The 15,331-nt window shown below is 45.2% G+C and overlaps 6 protein-coding genes across 6 annotated transcripts; 2 read left to right on the forward strand and 4 right to left on the reverse strand.

Moving 5' to 3' along the window:
- Positions 1–186: 186 nt before the first annotated feature.
- MCYG_05788 (S-formylglutathione hydrolase) lies at positions 187–1,280 on the reverse strand (the record flags this gene model as incomplete). Its single annotated transcript, XM_002845873.1, has 4 exons — positions 187–375; positions 475–663; positions 735–955; positions 1,016–1,280. The coding sequence occupies 4 exons, from the start codon at positions 1,278–1,280 to the stop codon at positions 187–189; spliced, it is 864 nt and encodes a 287-aa protein (XP_002845919.1).
- A 386-nt stretch (positions 1,281–1,666) lies between these two features.
- On the reverse strand, positions 1,667–8,469 carry MCYG_05789 (cell division-associated protein bimb; the record flags this gene model as incomplete). Its single annotated transcript, XM_002845874.1, has 4 exons — positions 1,667–3,273; positions 3,326–4,803; positions 4,864–8,096; positions 8,422–8,469. The coding sequence occupies 4 exons, from the start codon at positions 8,467–8,469 to the stop codon at positions 1,667–1,669; spliced, it is 6,366 nt and encodes a 2,121-aa protein (XP_002845920.1).
- A 26-nt stretch (positions 8,470–8,495) lies between these two features.
- MCYG_05790 (conserved hypothetical protein) lies at positions 8,496–9,052 on the forward strand (the record flags this gene model as incomplete). The annotated part of the gene is made up of 2 exons (XM_002845875.1): positions 8,496–8,829; positions 8,901–9,052. The coding sequence occupies 2 exons, from the start codon at positions 8,496–8,498 to the stop codon at positions 9,050–9,052; spliced, it is 486 nt and encodes a 161-aa protein (XP_002845921.1).
- A 103-nt stretch (positions 9,053–9,155) lies between these two features.
- Positions 9,156–10,536, reverse strand: MCYG_05791 (SirQ; the record flags this gene model as incomplete). Its single annotated transcript, XM_002845876.1, has 3 exons — positions 9,156–9,745; positions 9,838–10,152; positions 10,236–10,536. 3 exons carry the CDS (start codon positions 10,534–10,536, stop codon positions 9,156–9,158), a joined length of 1,206 nt encoding a protein of 401 aa, XP_002845922.1.
- Positions 10,537–11,375: 839 nt separating this feature from the next.
- Positions 11,376–12,713, forward strand: MCYG_05792 (conserved hypothetical protein; the record flags this gene model as incomplete). The annotated part of the gene is made up of 1 exon (XM_002845877.1): positions 11,376–12,713. One exon carries the CDS (start codon positions 11,376–11,378, stop codon positions 12,711–12,713), a length of 1,338 nt encoding a protein of 445 aa, XP_002845923.1.
- A 66-nt stretch (positions 12,714–12,779) lies between these two features.
- On the reverse strand, positions 12,780–14,362 carry MCYG_05793 (conserved hypothetical protein; the record flags this gene model as incomplete). Its single annotated transcript, XM_002845878.1, has 2 exons — positions 12,780–12,829; positions 13,129–14,362. 2 exons carry the CDS (start codon positions 14,360–14,362, stop codon positions 12,780–12,782), a joined length of 1,284 nt encoding a protein of 427 aa, XP_002845924.1.
- Between the last annotated feature and the right edge of the window lie 969 nt (positions 14,363–15,331).

Genomic DNA, 15,331 nt, shown 5'->3' on the forward strand with positions numbered 1-15,331 from the left:
TCCATCTACTAGGTAATACTAGGTGGAGCAAATATATAATCTAGGCTGATCTCTTTTAGAGATAAAATTTTAGGATTAATGCGCTTTCTAAGCCTAGGCTTCACTAATACATAGACATTCAAATATCGGCCCCTTGGAATCAATGGCTCCGATCTGAAGTGGTAGCGGAGCGAAAACAAAGCACGTTTAAGCAAAGAGGTATCGAGCGGCATGCTCAATATGGTCGTCTGCGAACGTAGCTATGGTAAAATAACTATGATCATAATCGGGTTGATAACGCACATTAATCTCAGAATCAACCCCAGCTTCCTTTGCAGCTTTAAGGAAGTTTTCTGGCAAAAGTTGCCCTTGTTTATAGAAATTATCACCAGTACCCTATGAAACAATTATTAGCTCATGGATTCTGGTACTAATATCCCGGTTTATCCCAGTGTTTATGATGGGTGACATGGTTTTACCCAAGGAATTACATACCACATCAATCAAAATACTCAGCGGCCCTTTCCATTGCTTAACTAATTCGGTAGCGTCGTGCTGCTTCCACTTGGCCTTATCATCACCAAAGTAGCCCTCAAAAGCCTTTTGGCCCCATGGGCAGTTAATTGGGTTAGAAATTGGTGCAAACGCCGAGACTGATTTATATTTCCCTGGGTTTCTCAAAAACTACAATTGTATCTTGTTAGAGCACAAGATAACTAGGCAAATGAAAAGAGGTTCATGGATACAATACATACCAAAGTCAAGGCTCCATGCCCTCCCATACTGTGCCCAGTAATGCTGACACGACCAGAATCAAGTTGTGGAAACTCACCAAAAACAGCTTTGGGAAGTTCTTCTGTTACGTAGGTGTACATGTTGTAGCCGTTGTCATAAGGAGATTTGGTGGCGTCAATGTAAAATCCAGCCCCGGTCCCAAAATCATACGCATCATCTTCACCAGATATACCTAAACCACCTATTATAATGACAGTTAGCAAGATATAAGGGTTTAATTGACGTTTGTAGGGAGACGTACGTGGGCTGGTGTCTGGATATACGATAGCAATTCCTTTTTTACTGGCTGCACTCTGAAGAAACCCTTTCTCGGAACAGTTATCTGGAGTACAAGTCAATCCGGATAGAAAGAAGAGGACAGGAGCCTTGTAGTTTGAGTCTGTAACTGCTTGTGGTGGGAGGTATAGGTTGAACGCCATCTCACACTTTGTGGACGTGGCATTGTGAGTAAGCTTAAGAAGCTTCCCTCCAAATGAGGCAATGATTGCCTTGGTTGTGATAGTCATGGCGTAGAGAAGACAATTAGTTTCAGTTACCAAATGCCTTGTTCCTATTTCTCACGGCTGATATATGAATATTGTTGAATATTGTTGAATATTATTGATGTTTTGCAACAGAAAAGCAATTAAAAGTTGGCCAGTGCGGGGCATCTGGTCTTCCCCGCACCGAAAGTCAATTGAGCTTGGTTTAACTACGATATAAAATAAAACATGAACAAGTTCGATTGTAGGAATGAAATACAAATAGAGCTTCTATATATATGTACATATGCAACAAACCATCCAGTTATTCCAATGCAAAAACTCCCTCCCGCACACGAAGACATGGGTATATTCTGAAGCATGAGTATTCATGAACACAAATATAGAAAAAACAAAAGAAAACATACATCTTATTTTAAAAATACTGGAACTCCATACACGACAGGCGCTGCTCCGTTCAGGTATTTAAGTATACAAGAGTCCCGGGAGTCAGCTACAGCTGTATCTAGGCACACTTGGCCGGTGTGTTTGGGCATTTTGGGAGTTGGGGCTGAAGCCGGTAAAAGGCCCCATTGCTCGAACACTGATGTAGCGAAGCGATCAATATCCTTGTCCGTAACATCCCAGAGAGTTGCTACTAAGGCAGGGGATCTAGCATGCATGTAGTTCCATGGTGTTCCATAAGGCTCGAAATCGCCGGCCTCTGTCATTGCGCCGCTGCTACATCCCATGAGGAAGGTGACGGCACATCTCTCTAGCCTTCGAATTGTTCGGCCACGGATATACTGAGCTCCACTACCATGCCCAAAGTAGAGCATAATATCCTTGCTCAGCAACGAGGTCTCGAATTCCTCTTCTGTTGGCGCCGTATTCATTCGGCCTGTCCAACCTTTTAAAGCTGACAGTGGCGCTCTGAAGGCGGTTTCTGTAGACTTGAGGTCACCAGCAGGATTTAGCAGATACGTTCCACTATTTCGATCGGCATAGAACCCAAATTGACCGTTGTCAGGGATTTCCTGATTTTTAAATCGCAAAATCTGATCTCGTACGCTGTGAAGTGAAGGCATACGTGAAACTGAAGAATGCCGCAGACACTGCATAGATTCCCAAGGAAATGCATGGAGAGATTTGTCAAGCACTAGGATTGTATGCCGGGATGGAGCTGGAGTGTGCTCCCATTTATACTCGTCCGCATAACGGTGTAAAGCGTCAAGCGTTTCCACAACCATCATGTCAAAATCTATTTCATCATAAGCATTTGTCTCCCCACGGAACTGAAGAATATCAACGATAAAGTATAGTAAATCCATAACAGCATCTTCTGGGTTCATTTCATCATCGAGACTGCCAATATTAACGAATAATTCCATTACCCATGGGTCAAAGGCTGGATGGTCAATTTTGGCCTTCCCTCGTTTCTCTTTTCTTGACGGAAGATGTTTGTCAAGAATTTTGCTGAATGCGCTTATAAATTTCCCAAGAAGCGCATCGTTTCTAGGAATTTGAGAAAATATGCCACGGAAACCTCCGAACCATACGGTCTCGATATTTTGTAAAAGGTCTCCCAGTTGTTTATCTAGGTTTTCTCTGTTTGCCCACCATTCTTTCTTTTCTTTTTTGCCAACATATGATCCAGTATTATGGGCGCTCGCATTAGCAAGGCGGATAATTTCCAATAACTCCGCCTTACCCTCCTGGAAACTAAAAGTTTCCTCGTCCATGTCATCCTCGCCTCCTCGCTTAAGGGGTAGACGCAAAATGAGTGGATGCTGCCCCGACCGCAACTTGGATATGATAAATTCATCCTGACTTGGACAGAGAGTTATTGATATAACATCCCACTCCTCAGGTAGAATATTAACATAGGATTCCATGAAGCTGCCTTCTTCCATGGTTGCTATACTCAAGTCCGCTGATGGAGGAGCAGGCCAATCCAAACGGCCTATCTGGCTAGACAGTTCTTTATCAGAGACGATGCATAGGTGCTCTCGTAAAAAGGAAGAATTGCGGCCGAGCTCTAGAGATAGTTTAGCATTGAACTCGCCTTGTCATGTGCTTGCTTTGCTTACCTATAGAATGTGCGACAATGGATGGATCTACATCGGCACTACACGCCGATCCCGTTGCAAAGGCTAGCATTGATGTTCGGCTCCGAAGATATGAAGCCTCGTGGCCGTCCTTACTAGATCCGTGCCGAGATATAGGTGAGGAAATTTCTCTAAGAATGTGGCTCGCAGCGGACAGGGTTTCTGAGAAGTCACATTCTGAATGCAGAACGGATTTCGCCTTTTTCGTTGCAGATCTTCCAGTCCTTGACCTGGACCTTGACGATTCTTTTGAAACTTCGCCACTAGAACAGAGAGATGGGAGTGAGATGGTTGACTCAGGGAGAACACAGAAGACAGAGTGGCCGGATAGCTGCTGCGCCGCTACTCTAAGCATATAATGTACTTTGCAAAGGCGATGGCTAGAGGTCGCCGTTTCTGTTGTCGACATCTTCTCTGCTTGGTCGAGTAAGCCAATTACCTGCCCAAACTGTTGAGAGGAGAGTAAGAGCATGGCCTGCTTCTGGAGAAGGCTGCTATGTAGTAACGTAAAGATTGTCCGCTGTTGAGTAGCCTCTGATCCAACGGGAATATAGATCTTCGACCGGGTAACTGACTTTGTTTGCGGTTTTCTCACACTACGGGAGCGAAGTGTGCGAGTTGCTGCAGGAGCATTAGACCTTTTTGGAGAGCTGATATCCATATCCCTCGATTGTTTCACTATTTCCTTCATAGGGTCAATAAAGGGGTCTAGGGAATCCATGGTGCTGGCCCGTGCTATCGTCAAGAGGCCATTTATTGAATCGCAAACGATGCGGTAAGCACTTTCAACCTCCTCTTGATAGACGTAGAGGGAGGTCATATGCATATTAAGTGAAATGGAGTGGATAGAATCAGGAACCGTCTGGGATACATTATGTACCTCCGCGAGGAGCTCAGCTCCTTTATGTGTGCGGCCTCCTCGTATAAAACGATCACCTAGCTCAGCTTTAACGAGGGCCATGAGTGAATGAGCACCAATTGCATCACAGGCTGCTATTGCTTGTTCTCCATGGTAAACGGCATCTTGAAAAAGGCCGTTATGATCTGATATCCGTGATAATTGCAATAATGCCGCAACGTGAGAAAACAAGTATGGCCAGTAAACGGAACCCTCGAAGTGACAATATGATGTTTTACTAACACTTGAAGATATGTTGAGGGCGGATATTCCGTCTGCGAGGGAATTTGGGTCAGCGGCGGCCTTACTTTTGCAATGTTTTTCTAACTTAGTTTCCGCATATTTCTCTAGCCGAGCCCATAGCCGGCTGCTGAGCTTGACAGCCCGTTTCGCATAGTAAGTAGCTTCGTTGGGATCTCCGTTTGCGGAATACGATCTCGACAATATGGTTGCAGCATCTACCGCTAAACGCTCAACCAGTGCCCTCGTTTGGAAACTTTCCTTCGATAGTTCAGCCGAAATGCGGTCAAATAACGGCTTAGCCTGAACTATACATTCGATACTGTTCTATTATTAGCTTTCAAAAAAGTATAGAAGAGCAATTGTGCTGCTTTATTCATACCTCTTTGAGTAGTTCCCTATTTCAAAGCTATGTTCTGCAAAGCTAAGGTGCCAGCAAAGTAAGACATGAGAAGCAATCTCATGCTCCTTTGTTATAACTTTGGCTTTAGTAAGTATGTGCTCGGCTTTGTCCGAGTACCCTAGTCGGCAGTACTGTAGCGCCATAGAGGAATAGCAAGCAACCGTCATAGAAAAGTCGGCCTTTTTTTGCAAAGCAAGGAGTTGGCTAATGGTAGCGAGAGCAGATACTCTAAGTTTCCACAGCCCTCGAACTTCCAGATAATCGGATAGGCTTCGTAATTGAAGCATTAGAGCAAGAGGGTCTCCTACCCGTGTTTCAACAGCCTCCCAGGATCCACAGCCTTGAAGAACGACGATCCAAGTCTGAATGGCGTTCTCAAGGATCTCTATGGATGGAACACCTGAATAAAATGCCACAGAGACCATTAGTGACGCCTGGAGATCATCTCGAAGTAGAATCAAGTGTTTGTCTTCGCAGGGGGCGATAGAAGAAGATAAGCATTGGGTTGCTTCATTCAATATAAATTCAGAAAATGGCTTCTCAAAAGTGGGATTATGTTCTAGTAAAAACCGCAAGGTTTGATGTATCACTATTGTCCGGCGGATCGGGTAGGTTTCCAAGGGTAATAAAGAGAGAATAGTGGATATCAATGACGATAGGGTTTCAATAATTGAAGATGACGTGGCCGATCCTGATATACCCATTAGAATGCTTGCCTGTTGCTCAAGCAACATTGCTCTTTGGCATGATTCGAGCTCTTGATTATCATATATGATCGGGTTTGACCGCGAATCATGTTTGACTTGGTCCTTGATATAGCAACTAATTACCCGGCCCAATGCATATGCAGGCCCTTTAGGGTCTTTCCAAATATGACGCCGGTGTTGTTTCAAGGCTAATCGACTAGCATTTTCTAGTACTCCGGCTTCAAGATGGGCACGTATCGCGGAAATATAAGCCGTGGATGATTGTTTGACTTTCCCAATTTCTGAATACAACATTGCCTGCCTCTCGAACTTGATCGCAATCAGCCCCGATATTTGTTCTTTAAGAGTACAATGTGTCAAGATACTTGTAGCTTGTTCCACGGGCAGCAGCAGTTCAGCTGGGTCTTTCCCCAAGTCTTTATACCGTAGATAGGTAGCCCAGTATAAGTTCGAAATCCTTAGTAACCTAACGGACGCATCCGCCGACATGCAGTTCTCTGGCTCACAAAAGGATCCGAGTTTTCGGAGTAGCTGACTGAGCGAAACACATCCGGGAAGGAGAGGCTCAACCTTTGACCATGCTAGCCAAGTTCCCCCAGATGAAAGTTTTCCGAGGGCAATCCCTGAATCTATTGCAGCCAGAACAATATTCCCTGATTTCTGTAGGCACTGAGATACTGCATATACATCATCGTTCTGAGAAGCGTGAACTGCTGGCGTTAAGTAGCGTACAAGGAAGCGAAGGAAACTTGTTACATAAACTAGGACTGAGTCATAGCATTTGGTATCGGCTGAACCACTTGGCTGTTCTTTAGAATGTGTTTCTGCTTGAGAGAAATATTTCATAACCGCCTTTTTGAGTAAAGCACTCTCCATAAGAAGTTCATCCAATTCAGTTTGGTTTCCTTTCATGGAAGCGGTCAAATCATTTGCAGCTTCAGTAATTGCTTTTAAAGCCTGGGACTCCGAGATAGACCGTGATTTCAGCGATTCAACTTTCAACATGGCTCTTCGGCATTGGCAGATTGCGCGTTGCAGCGGCCGTCCATTGGTGAGAGATGTGGAAGAAGCTTCACAGAGTTCAGCTGCAATTTCTAAGCGACCAGCGCTATAAGCTATTTGGCTAAGTGTCTTTGCAATCGTAGCCATGGACGAGAATTTGTGTCCGTCACCTTCGATGTATCCATTTGACTCTAACCGTGCTTTCAGCTGCCTAAACGCGTCTTGAATGCTATCAAATTCATGCTTTTTTGAATTTGGGCATCTTCGGACATATGTAGTAATGAATCGAGAAAGAGGGCCCCAAAGTTCCTTGTTTTGGTCGCAATTATGACCGGATAATTTCCACCAGATACAGCGAACTTCTAATGCAAGGAACTGTAGCAGTAATGGTACTGTCAGGTTGACTGAGCGGGCGGATGGGCGGTCCTCCGCGGGGGAGAGTATGATAGAAAGGGTAAGGATGCTTTGGGAGTGTGATTGAAGTTGCTGGGCTGCTTTATCGTCCGAGATACTTCCCATATTATGTGCCGTAAGAATTGCATTAGCAGGGCTAGAAGGATTCCCTAACCTTAGTTGCTGAATGACTTTATGGCTTGTGCTGAGGTTCCCTTCAGCGATGAGGACTTTGAGGGCATATGCTTGAAACGATATAAGGAGCTGTAGAAGGGGGCCATTTTCTGGGAGGCTGCAAAATTCCAAAAGTGATTCCAGCGAGGCATTCTGAGGAATCAAGTACTTTTTATCTAATCCATGGTCCCTTTTTGTCCGTTCGGCTTCAATAGCAATCTGAATGGTGAACTTTAGCATCCATAGCCCTTTAATAGCTAAGTCATGTAACCCGGCAACCAGAAGCTTCCCAACCAAAATATTTATACCCTGGCCGAGATGAAGATTGCTCGGGTCGAAGCTGTTCTCAGAGATCCGTATGTCACGAAGTGTCTCCAGGGAAAGCATAGCACATTCGGCAATTATATTAATTCGGCATTTCCCCTTGGATTTGGTGCATTCCTCTGAAGTATCCTTTGAATTGTCTAATGGTCGGATCCTTGGGTTGGGTGATGATGGCTGCAGCGGCGTTTTTGACAGGCTACCGTTTCTCTCTGCCTGTTTTCCATTTTCCCCAGACGTCTTAATACGTCGAGACGCTGACAGTTTCTTTATATGCTCGGAGAGTAATTTTGACGCGATATTAAACACCTCTGTCGCGAGCACCAGCTTCTCATGCTTTGATAGGATGGTCGCGTTTGTTTCGTTCGTCGATGGCGGAGGCACAGAACTGTTTGAAGTAGCTCGGATTTTGACAGTCCTGCCAGATTTTGAGGACGTTTTATTTGTTGCTACGCGCTTCGTTGGTTTTATTCCACCTGGCTTTTCATCGTTGATATCGCCCGTAAGCAGCTGGCGTAAGGTTGTCACGGTTGCGGATGAGCATTTGGACGGGTGTTGTAGATCTTGCTTGACCGCATCAGTCAGCGAGGGAACTAATAACCCGCCCATTCTCTCCTATAGATATTGTAAAAGTGAATGACTCTGGTATCTCTTTTGCACGCATCTCATCGTTCATCCTTGATATTTTGTGCACAAGGATTGATGCCTTTCGTTGTTGGCCAACAGCGAAGTCAGTTGCCCGGCAACCATTTGGCTTATATAATACCACGTGACTTCTACGCCGCGCTTTTCTCAAGGCAAAAATTTAGAGCTTCAAAGATCAAGACAGCTCTTAATAATTTCCTGAATTGCGGTCTCTGTCCCTCAGAATATCGGTTTAAAATGGCTACTTTATCGTCTAGGGGTTTCCCAAGGGTAGTCACTCCGTGGAAACAATTACCAATCCTTTCTCGACGCGCTCGGTACGAACATCGATTTCCATTCCCATTTTGTCAATGCCTCTCAACTGGACGTATGACACCTAAGATTGCGGATGCATCGATGTGGAATTCGGTCATACCTAAATTTTTACGGAATGGGGACCGAAAAGCGTCGAAGCATGGCACAGATATCGGAATTATAGAACGAAATCCCGCGGTTTTCTACATCCTTATGTTCATATTAATTGGGTCCCAGGCAATTCACCTGCTTCAACTTCGAACTTCCCACGAGAATTTCTTGCGCAGTACGAACTCTAAGATAAGGCAACTAAGTGAGGTCATTGATAAACTCAAGAACGGCGAGGAAGTGGACGTGAAGAAGGCGCTTGGTACAGGTAATAAGGCGTCAGAGGATGAGTGGGAAGAAGGTAGTTATTTTACTAGGGCTTTGACAGAACTGAACAATCGGAATAATGATAATGGATATACTGACATTTAGAATTAGTGTTAAGGGAAATTGAGCGAGAAGAGTTGGACTGGAGGTCAAAACTCGACTCCGTACAGGCGGGTGAAAAGCCTCCGCAATCTGAAGCTACGACCTCAGGTGACGAAACAGTGAAGAAGTCTAGTCGACCTCCAAGGTTCTATTAAGCCTACCGACGATTCACTCTTTAAGCAAATCCCAAGCTCCGTGCTTGCCCTCCTGGTTGGAAGTTATCTCTGCATATTTTCCCCAACGTCCACTGCTGTTGAATCATGGGATGATCCTCACCTTCTTCATCAATTCCAGAACACCAACCCACGTATCTTGAGGGCTCTCATCATCAACGAAGCCCGTGGATCTTAACTTTTGAAGGTCGAGCTGTCGGTCGAAATTCAGTTTGGTCAGCCCCCAGTTCTCTGAACCATCCATCGATGGAGAAACAATATCCCACGCCTTTAGATCATACTCCTGTATCATATTCTTATATTCCACCTCGTGTGACTGAATATATCTGTCGGGCCCGGGTGATGACGTCTTGCTTTTCTCGTTATCCACTGGCGGTCCTCCAACGAGCCCAAACCATTCACAAAGAGCCGGCCACTTCATCTCCCAGCTCCACGGTGTCTCTGAGGAGGCTACATTGAACCCTTCTCCTTTAATCGACGGATCGGGATGCAGAGACAAATGAATGGAGGCTTTGGCAATCATGTCGGCCCCAGCGTCGTTCGACAGGGCTTTCCATGTGCCGAAGCTTCCAGGGAATGGACATACCGTGCCTTGCCCATTGATGAATTTATACAACGATAAAAACATAGCTACCGGGTAGATTGCATTGTATGAGTTTATCCGCGGAACAAACCCTAAAACAAGGAATGTTTAATAAACCGTTGATGTTCCGTGTGGGAAAATAGGGGCTTTCGAAATGACAGGTCAAAGAGACTTTTTTTCATACCTATAATTTCGTCCGGCCTTGTCTCACACCATTTCCATGACTTGTCTGCCGAATATTCATTCATCCACTTTGTCCAGACTGGGTAATGAAGCCTATCAACTAGTGGCTTGCGCAATGGGGGCAATGATTCTGAAAGAGGCACGGTGTGGTAAAACTCTTCGGTGAAACATACGCCATATATATACGTGCCATACTGGAGATGGATGAATTCGAGATTCGAGGCAAGGCTTTCTATAACCGTCACGGTTTTCCGAAGCGAGTTTAGACATGTTGCGAACGGTTCAGTATCGTTATCCTTTGATGGGGGATCCTGCACTAGGTTGCCAAACAGCAGCTGTTAATGCATATATATATAAACTACCGCCCTGATTATTTCTACTTCAAGGCTTATCACATACCGAGGTAATAGAGATGTGTCACACTGTGTATATCCACAATTTCTCTCTTAAATTTGTCTTTCAAAAGTTCCTTCGAATCATTATGGATGTCGAAGCCAGATGCAATATGAAAAGCCGCATCTTCACATGTTTGAGGCCAATATGAAATTTCTTCCTTGCTCATAGGCTTCCTGGTCACTCCTGTAATGCGTTTCCATGTGCTAGGTCGTGGATAGCCTTGTAGAAGCTGGTTGATAAAAGACCAACCAGATATCCCTGACGCACCTAGAACCAAAGCATGGCGAATATTTGGAGCTGCCATCTTCAAAGACAAGCCTGCGAGTTGCAAATATTATTATATCACTTGTCTTCGGCATGATGTCCATATTTATATATATATCAACGTCTGATGCTCGTATAACTTACGCCCTTCCAAGATCTAATCTAATCAGTGGACATGAAGATCTTATATGATCATGTGACCCGCCTTGTTACGACCACCCAAAGGTTCCAGTGGACTTTTGGCCTTTTTCTGCAATAAATGGCGGTTATAGCTATGTAGAGAATAAAAGTCATCTTCTTTCGTGATTTCTAGATAGCTGGGCAACGGGGGGAGAGATATTATCTTCATTCAGTTTAGCCTGGTCAACTGTATGTATATGTGGTAAAGATGCTCGGCCGTCAGTAAGGACACAGCAAGGCACGCGATATGATGATATTATTGGCGATGGAACAGTAACTATACCACTCGCTGCATGGTATAATCTAGACGTACAGAGGCATTGAATAATTGATAGTGAGTTGATGCAGTGAACAGCCACAACGACTACTAGTAGTGAACATGTCAGGCTGCGGGTGGCTGAGCCCCCCCAGAAACCAACCTGAGATGGCATCGCGACGGGGCTTAAACATCGCTGACCTCAAGGCTGAGCTGGACGGGCTTGGAAGAAACTGTGCGGTGACTAGTTAGTTATATGTGCGAGCCGCCTTGCAGCCTGTTGTTCGAAGCAGCAGTACATAACTCCCCCTTCCCCTCCGTAACTAGGAATGGAATGTTGCTGTATACGATGCCATCACCCGTGAAGCGAAACACAATCTTTATAGCCATCAACCCCCTCCGCCGAACACAAATCTTCAGGGAACAAAGAGAGAAAGGCCGACATGGCACTGCTAGCCAGTATTGAAGACGGCGCGTTTGCTACCTTTAGTGATACCCAGGTTGTTCAACTCTTTGGAGTCACCTTTGGCTGGGAGCTCAACCGACTCAAGCGCGCAAAACCGACTGTTGAAACTGCAGACGCCACAACGCAGGGGAACCTCGGCGATGATGGCCTTACTCCCTCGCAGCTCTTATATGGAGAGGACTTTGTTGAAGTAAACCGCACGCTTGTTGGGATGCTTGCGTTAAAGTGGTTATTAGCCAACGACTACAACTCGTTCACACGGTATCAGCAACCGGCGAAAAGGATTCAGCCTAAATCATTCGAAAGGCTTCATGACATTCTATCTGGAGGTCTTCCGAAGGCTGGGGATATATATGCCCTTCTCGTTGCGATTGTGATCAACGATCTAGGGAAAGATGACAGCCTCGAGGCATCAGTGAGGGAGGCCACGGGTATTACATACAATAACCATGATGAGGTCCTTTTAGCAGCCGCTAATGCCCAACTTATACCATCCATCAACTCACTCAACGCAGACCTGAGGTCAGATCTTATGCTAGGACTTGAAGTCGGTTCTAGACTTAATCTGGCACAGCTAGCTCAGGGAGAGAACGTACCAGCGAGCCTTAAAAGCATATATGCAATGCGTGGCAAACAGCATGCTTTTTTCTTGAAATATATGGAGGTTCTCTTAGATATTGCGGGTGCTGCCGGTCATATGGATGCGCGTTGTGCAGCGGCGATGACAGAGCCTGTTTTTCGAAGCTATCTTGCAGTATATGACTCTCTGGTTGGAGCTATCAGTGGAATATTCTCTTTGCAACACGCGTACGATCATATTCTAACCTGCCGAGCGAATATCCTTCAGGATATCGGGTTCAGGTGGTTATCAATTCGCATACCAACCGAGCGTGCTTTATTGCGACTAATGACAATGGGGAGGGTAGCAGATATATCTTCAGCAGACTGCTTTTCACAAGCATTCTCAGATTTGCCAGTTGACATAAAACAAAACTTGGTGGACGGGCTAAGTGTTGACGGTTTGAAGGCGAAGCCTGCTATCTTGCCTTACTACGCTCCCGGGTTAATCGCCGAAGCACTGAGAAATTGTGTTGACGACACGGCTGATGCAAAAAAGCGTACGGTGGGAGCATTGATGCGCTTCCTTGCTCGAGTTTACAGTAAAATTACGCCGGAGGTACTCAATCATCCGGATAAGGCAGCCCCAGATGTTATCCCGGTCGACTTGTCTTTTGCACAGACAGTAGTATCGAATGAGCAGTTCAAACTAGATCCAACGGTATTAGATACAGTGCCTATTCCTAGCCAACTCTAACACAAATTAATCAGATTGTTTTTGTTATTGATACCCTGGAGTATGTGTTCGATTTCAATTCCCTTCTCAAACGTGGTTGACATCAAGTTCCTGCATGGGCTTGCTTCCAGATAGAACTGTATGAACGCTATTATGAGTTATTAGATGCACCACTATTAGTTTCTTCTTCAAATACTGCATGGCTGAGAGGGAAAATGTTGAGTGAAAAGTCTTATAGGCGCCATAGTATATCTACGTTGTTGTTATATTTGTAAAGAAAGAAGCAAAAGAGAAAGAAATATCTCATGAGAACATGCCAGATCAATAAGAATAAATAAAAGAAAGAAACCCAATAGGATAATATATATGCCACGTTCAAAAATGCCAGTATCAAATCCAAGCAAGGCATAACAACATTAACCATCACAGCCCTTACGAGACGGCATCAGCTGAGATCGGCGCGCTTCTGCCATCAATCGATCCTTTTCGCCAACGGCGTCCCAGTCTGGATCAGTACGATTTGCATACGCAAGCTCCAACCAGTTCTCCCACGCTTGGGTCTGGGGAACCGCGCCGCTAACCATAACCCAGTTGATCTCTTCGGTAGCGTGGATGGCATACCACAGGGTCCGTGTGAAGCTTGGCTGGGCGCCATCGTAGCCAATCTCATGAGCTCCCTTTACGTTGCTTGGAGTAACGTCTTTCCAATCATAGCGTGACATATCCCATATCCAGCTCTTAGGCATTAATGATGATCCCCAGTACATGGCGTTCATGAGCATGTAGATTGCAGATACGACAGCCTGCATGGTCCATTCGCAATTGCCGAGTAGCACAACGGAAAACATGATCAAAAAGGTCCCAATACCAACTAGAACCCTTGACCACTGGTCACTTAGAGAGTAATTGCATTCCTCTGTACCGGTATAGAGCTCGCGAGCTAGTTCCTCGGTACAGCGCACAACAATGAAACCCCCCTCACGCGTCCGTATAATGATATCTCCCCTTGGCACAACCGCAGACGATGGACGGACAGCAAGATGAGGCTTCCAGTAAAAAGCAAAGCCATTCAGTGTTGCTACCATTGACATCAAAAATATTGCAACAGCTGCTGTTCCATCTTTTATGACCAATGCCCAGGCAAAGGCGCATACGGTCATCAGGAAAGAAGAGATGGTGATTAAGCTGAGAGGTGACCATTTATTTGGAGTAATTGCATATTTATTCCCATGTTTATGCGGAGGTGGCACAGAAACAGGTCTCTTGGATCGTAGACCGTCAGGCATTATCAATTTTTCAAGCTTAATACTCTGTGATTTCTCATACTTGGTCCTCTTCTCCGACCATGAGATCTCATAGACAACAACTTGATATGGCTTCAAATCAGCAATTGGATGAATTATATTGGGAAAGTAGTTCAATTCGTGAACCAGTGTCCCAGAGTGTACACCGCAGACAACAGCCGGCGGACTTGGTAGTCTCACCGGCCGTGTCGCACGAAGTAATGCCTGCGGTGCTGGTATCAATCGCGGCAGAAGAGATAGCTTTGATGCGGTCAATGGCTGAGCTTGGTCGGCCACAGATGACTCTCCCAGAACAGCAAGAAGACCAACACCTTCGAGTCGCCATCCTGCGGTGTCGAATCGCTCAGTCGGGAACCATCCAGTCATTTTGTTTGGCGTCGCTGGCCAGCTAAGTTTAGATATTTTCTTTCCACTGAGATCCTAGATGCCCCTTTTTTTTCGTCAGAGCCCGAGCTTTCGGGATCATAATTCATTTACTGACCAGGTAAACATGTACCTTTGGTTTGCAATGAATATCCGGATATGTGCTAAGATGTGCAAAATCACTAGGCGTTACCAAATATACTACTTTATACGTCGTATTGGCTGCCGCAGCTCCATATGAAGAAACAATTCAGAATAACAAGACTATGATTAATACCAAGAGAGGAAAGAAAATGGGTATAAAATGTTTCATTTCACCTCTGGTGGGAGTACGAGAGAGATTTACACTAACTCCTTATTTAGTTCTGATACGCCAAAATTAGTTATTAGAAGTGGATCTTCAGGAGCTCGTATTTTGCCGCGTCTGACACGAATCAAATAACTATATCGAATATTATATATAGCGCCCTCTGGGTTCGCTATCCAAACTGCAAAGAAGAGAAGGAGATGAGCGCGACTTTATGTGTACCGACTTGGACTAGGAGATCATGCTTCGGCCATACTGAGCACACCACAGGTTCCTCTTGGGCGCAGTAAGCATGGCTAATACACCGACTATTTGGAGGCCGACTGCCTTGTAGAATGATTCGATACATGTATTGGGATTAATCTCTTTGTCCAGGAATCACCAACCGGACGGATGATACTGTAGCGAGCGGATTCGCCTTCTTCTACCTTGTACTGACTACTGAGATACACCTTCTTTCCATATTTTTGTTCATACTAGCCAGGATCTTTCTATTCTGACTGCAAGCAAGGCTTCAACAACTTGCTATCTAGTTTGAAATCCCTCCCAGCAACATGGGGATTTTCCTGGTGACTAGCTTTGGTATTAGCATAGAGCTAAGCCCCTAGGAGGCTATCTCAACCAGGCTGGACATTTGAATCGTTACCCGTGAGTCAGCCAGTTTA

This window comes from Microsporum canis, genomic scaffold, assembly GCF_000151145.1.
Source record: "Microsporum canis CBS 113480 supercont1.5 genomic scaffold, whole genome shotgun sequence".
Taxonomy (NCBI): Eukaryota; Fungi; Ascomycota; class Eurotiomycetes; order Onygenales; family Arthrodermataceae; genus Microsporum; species Microsporum canis.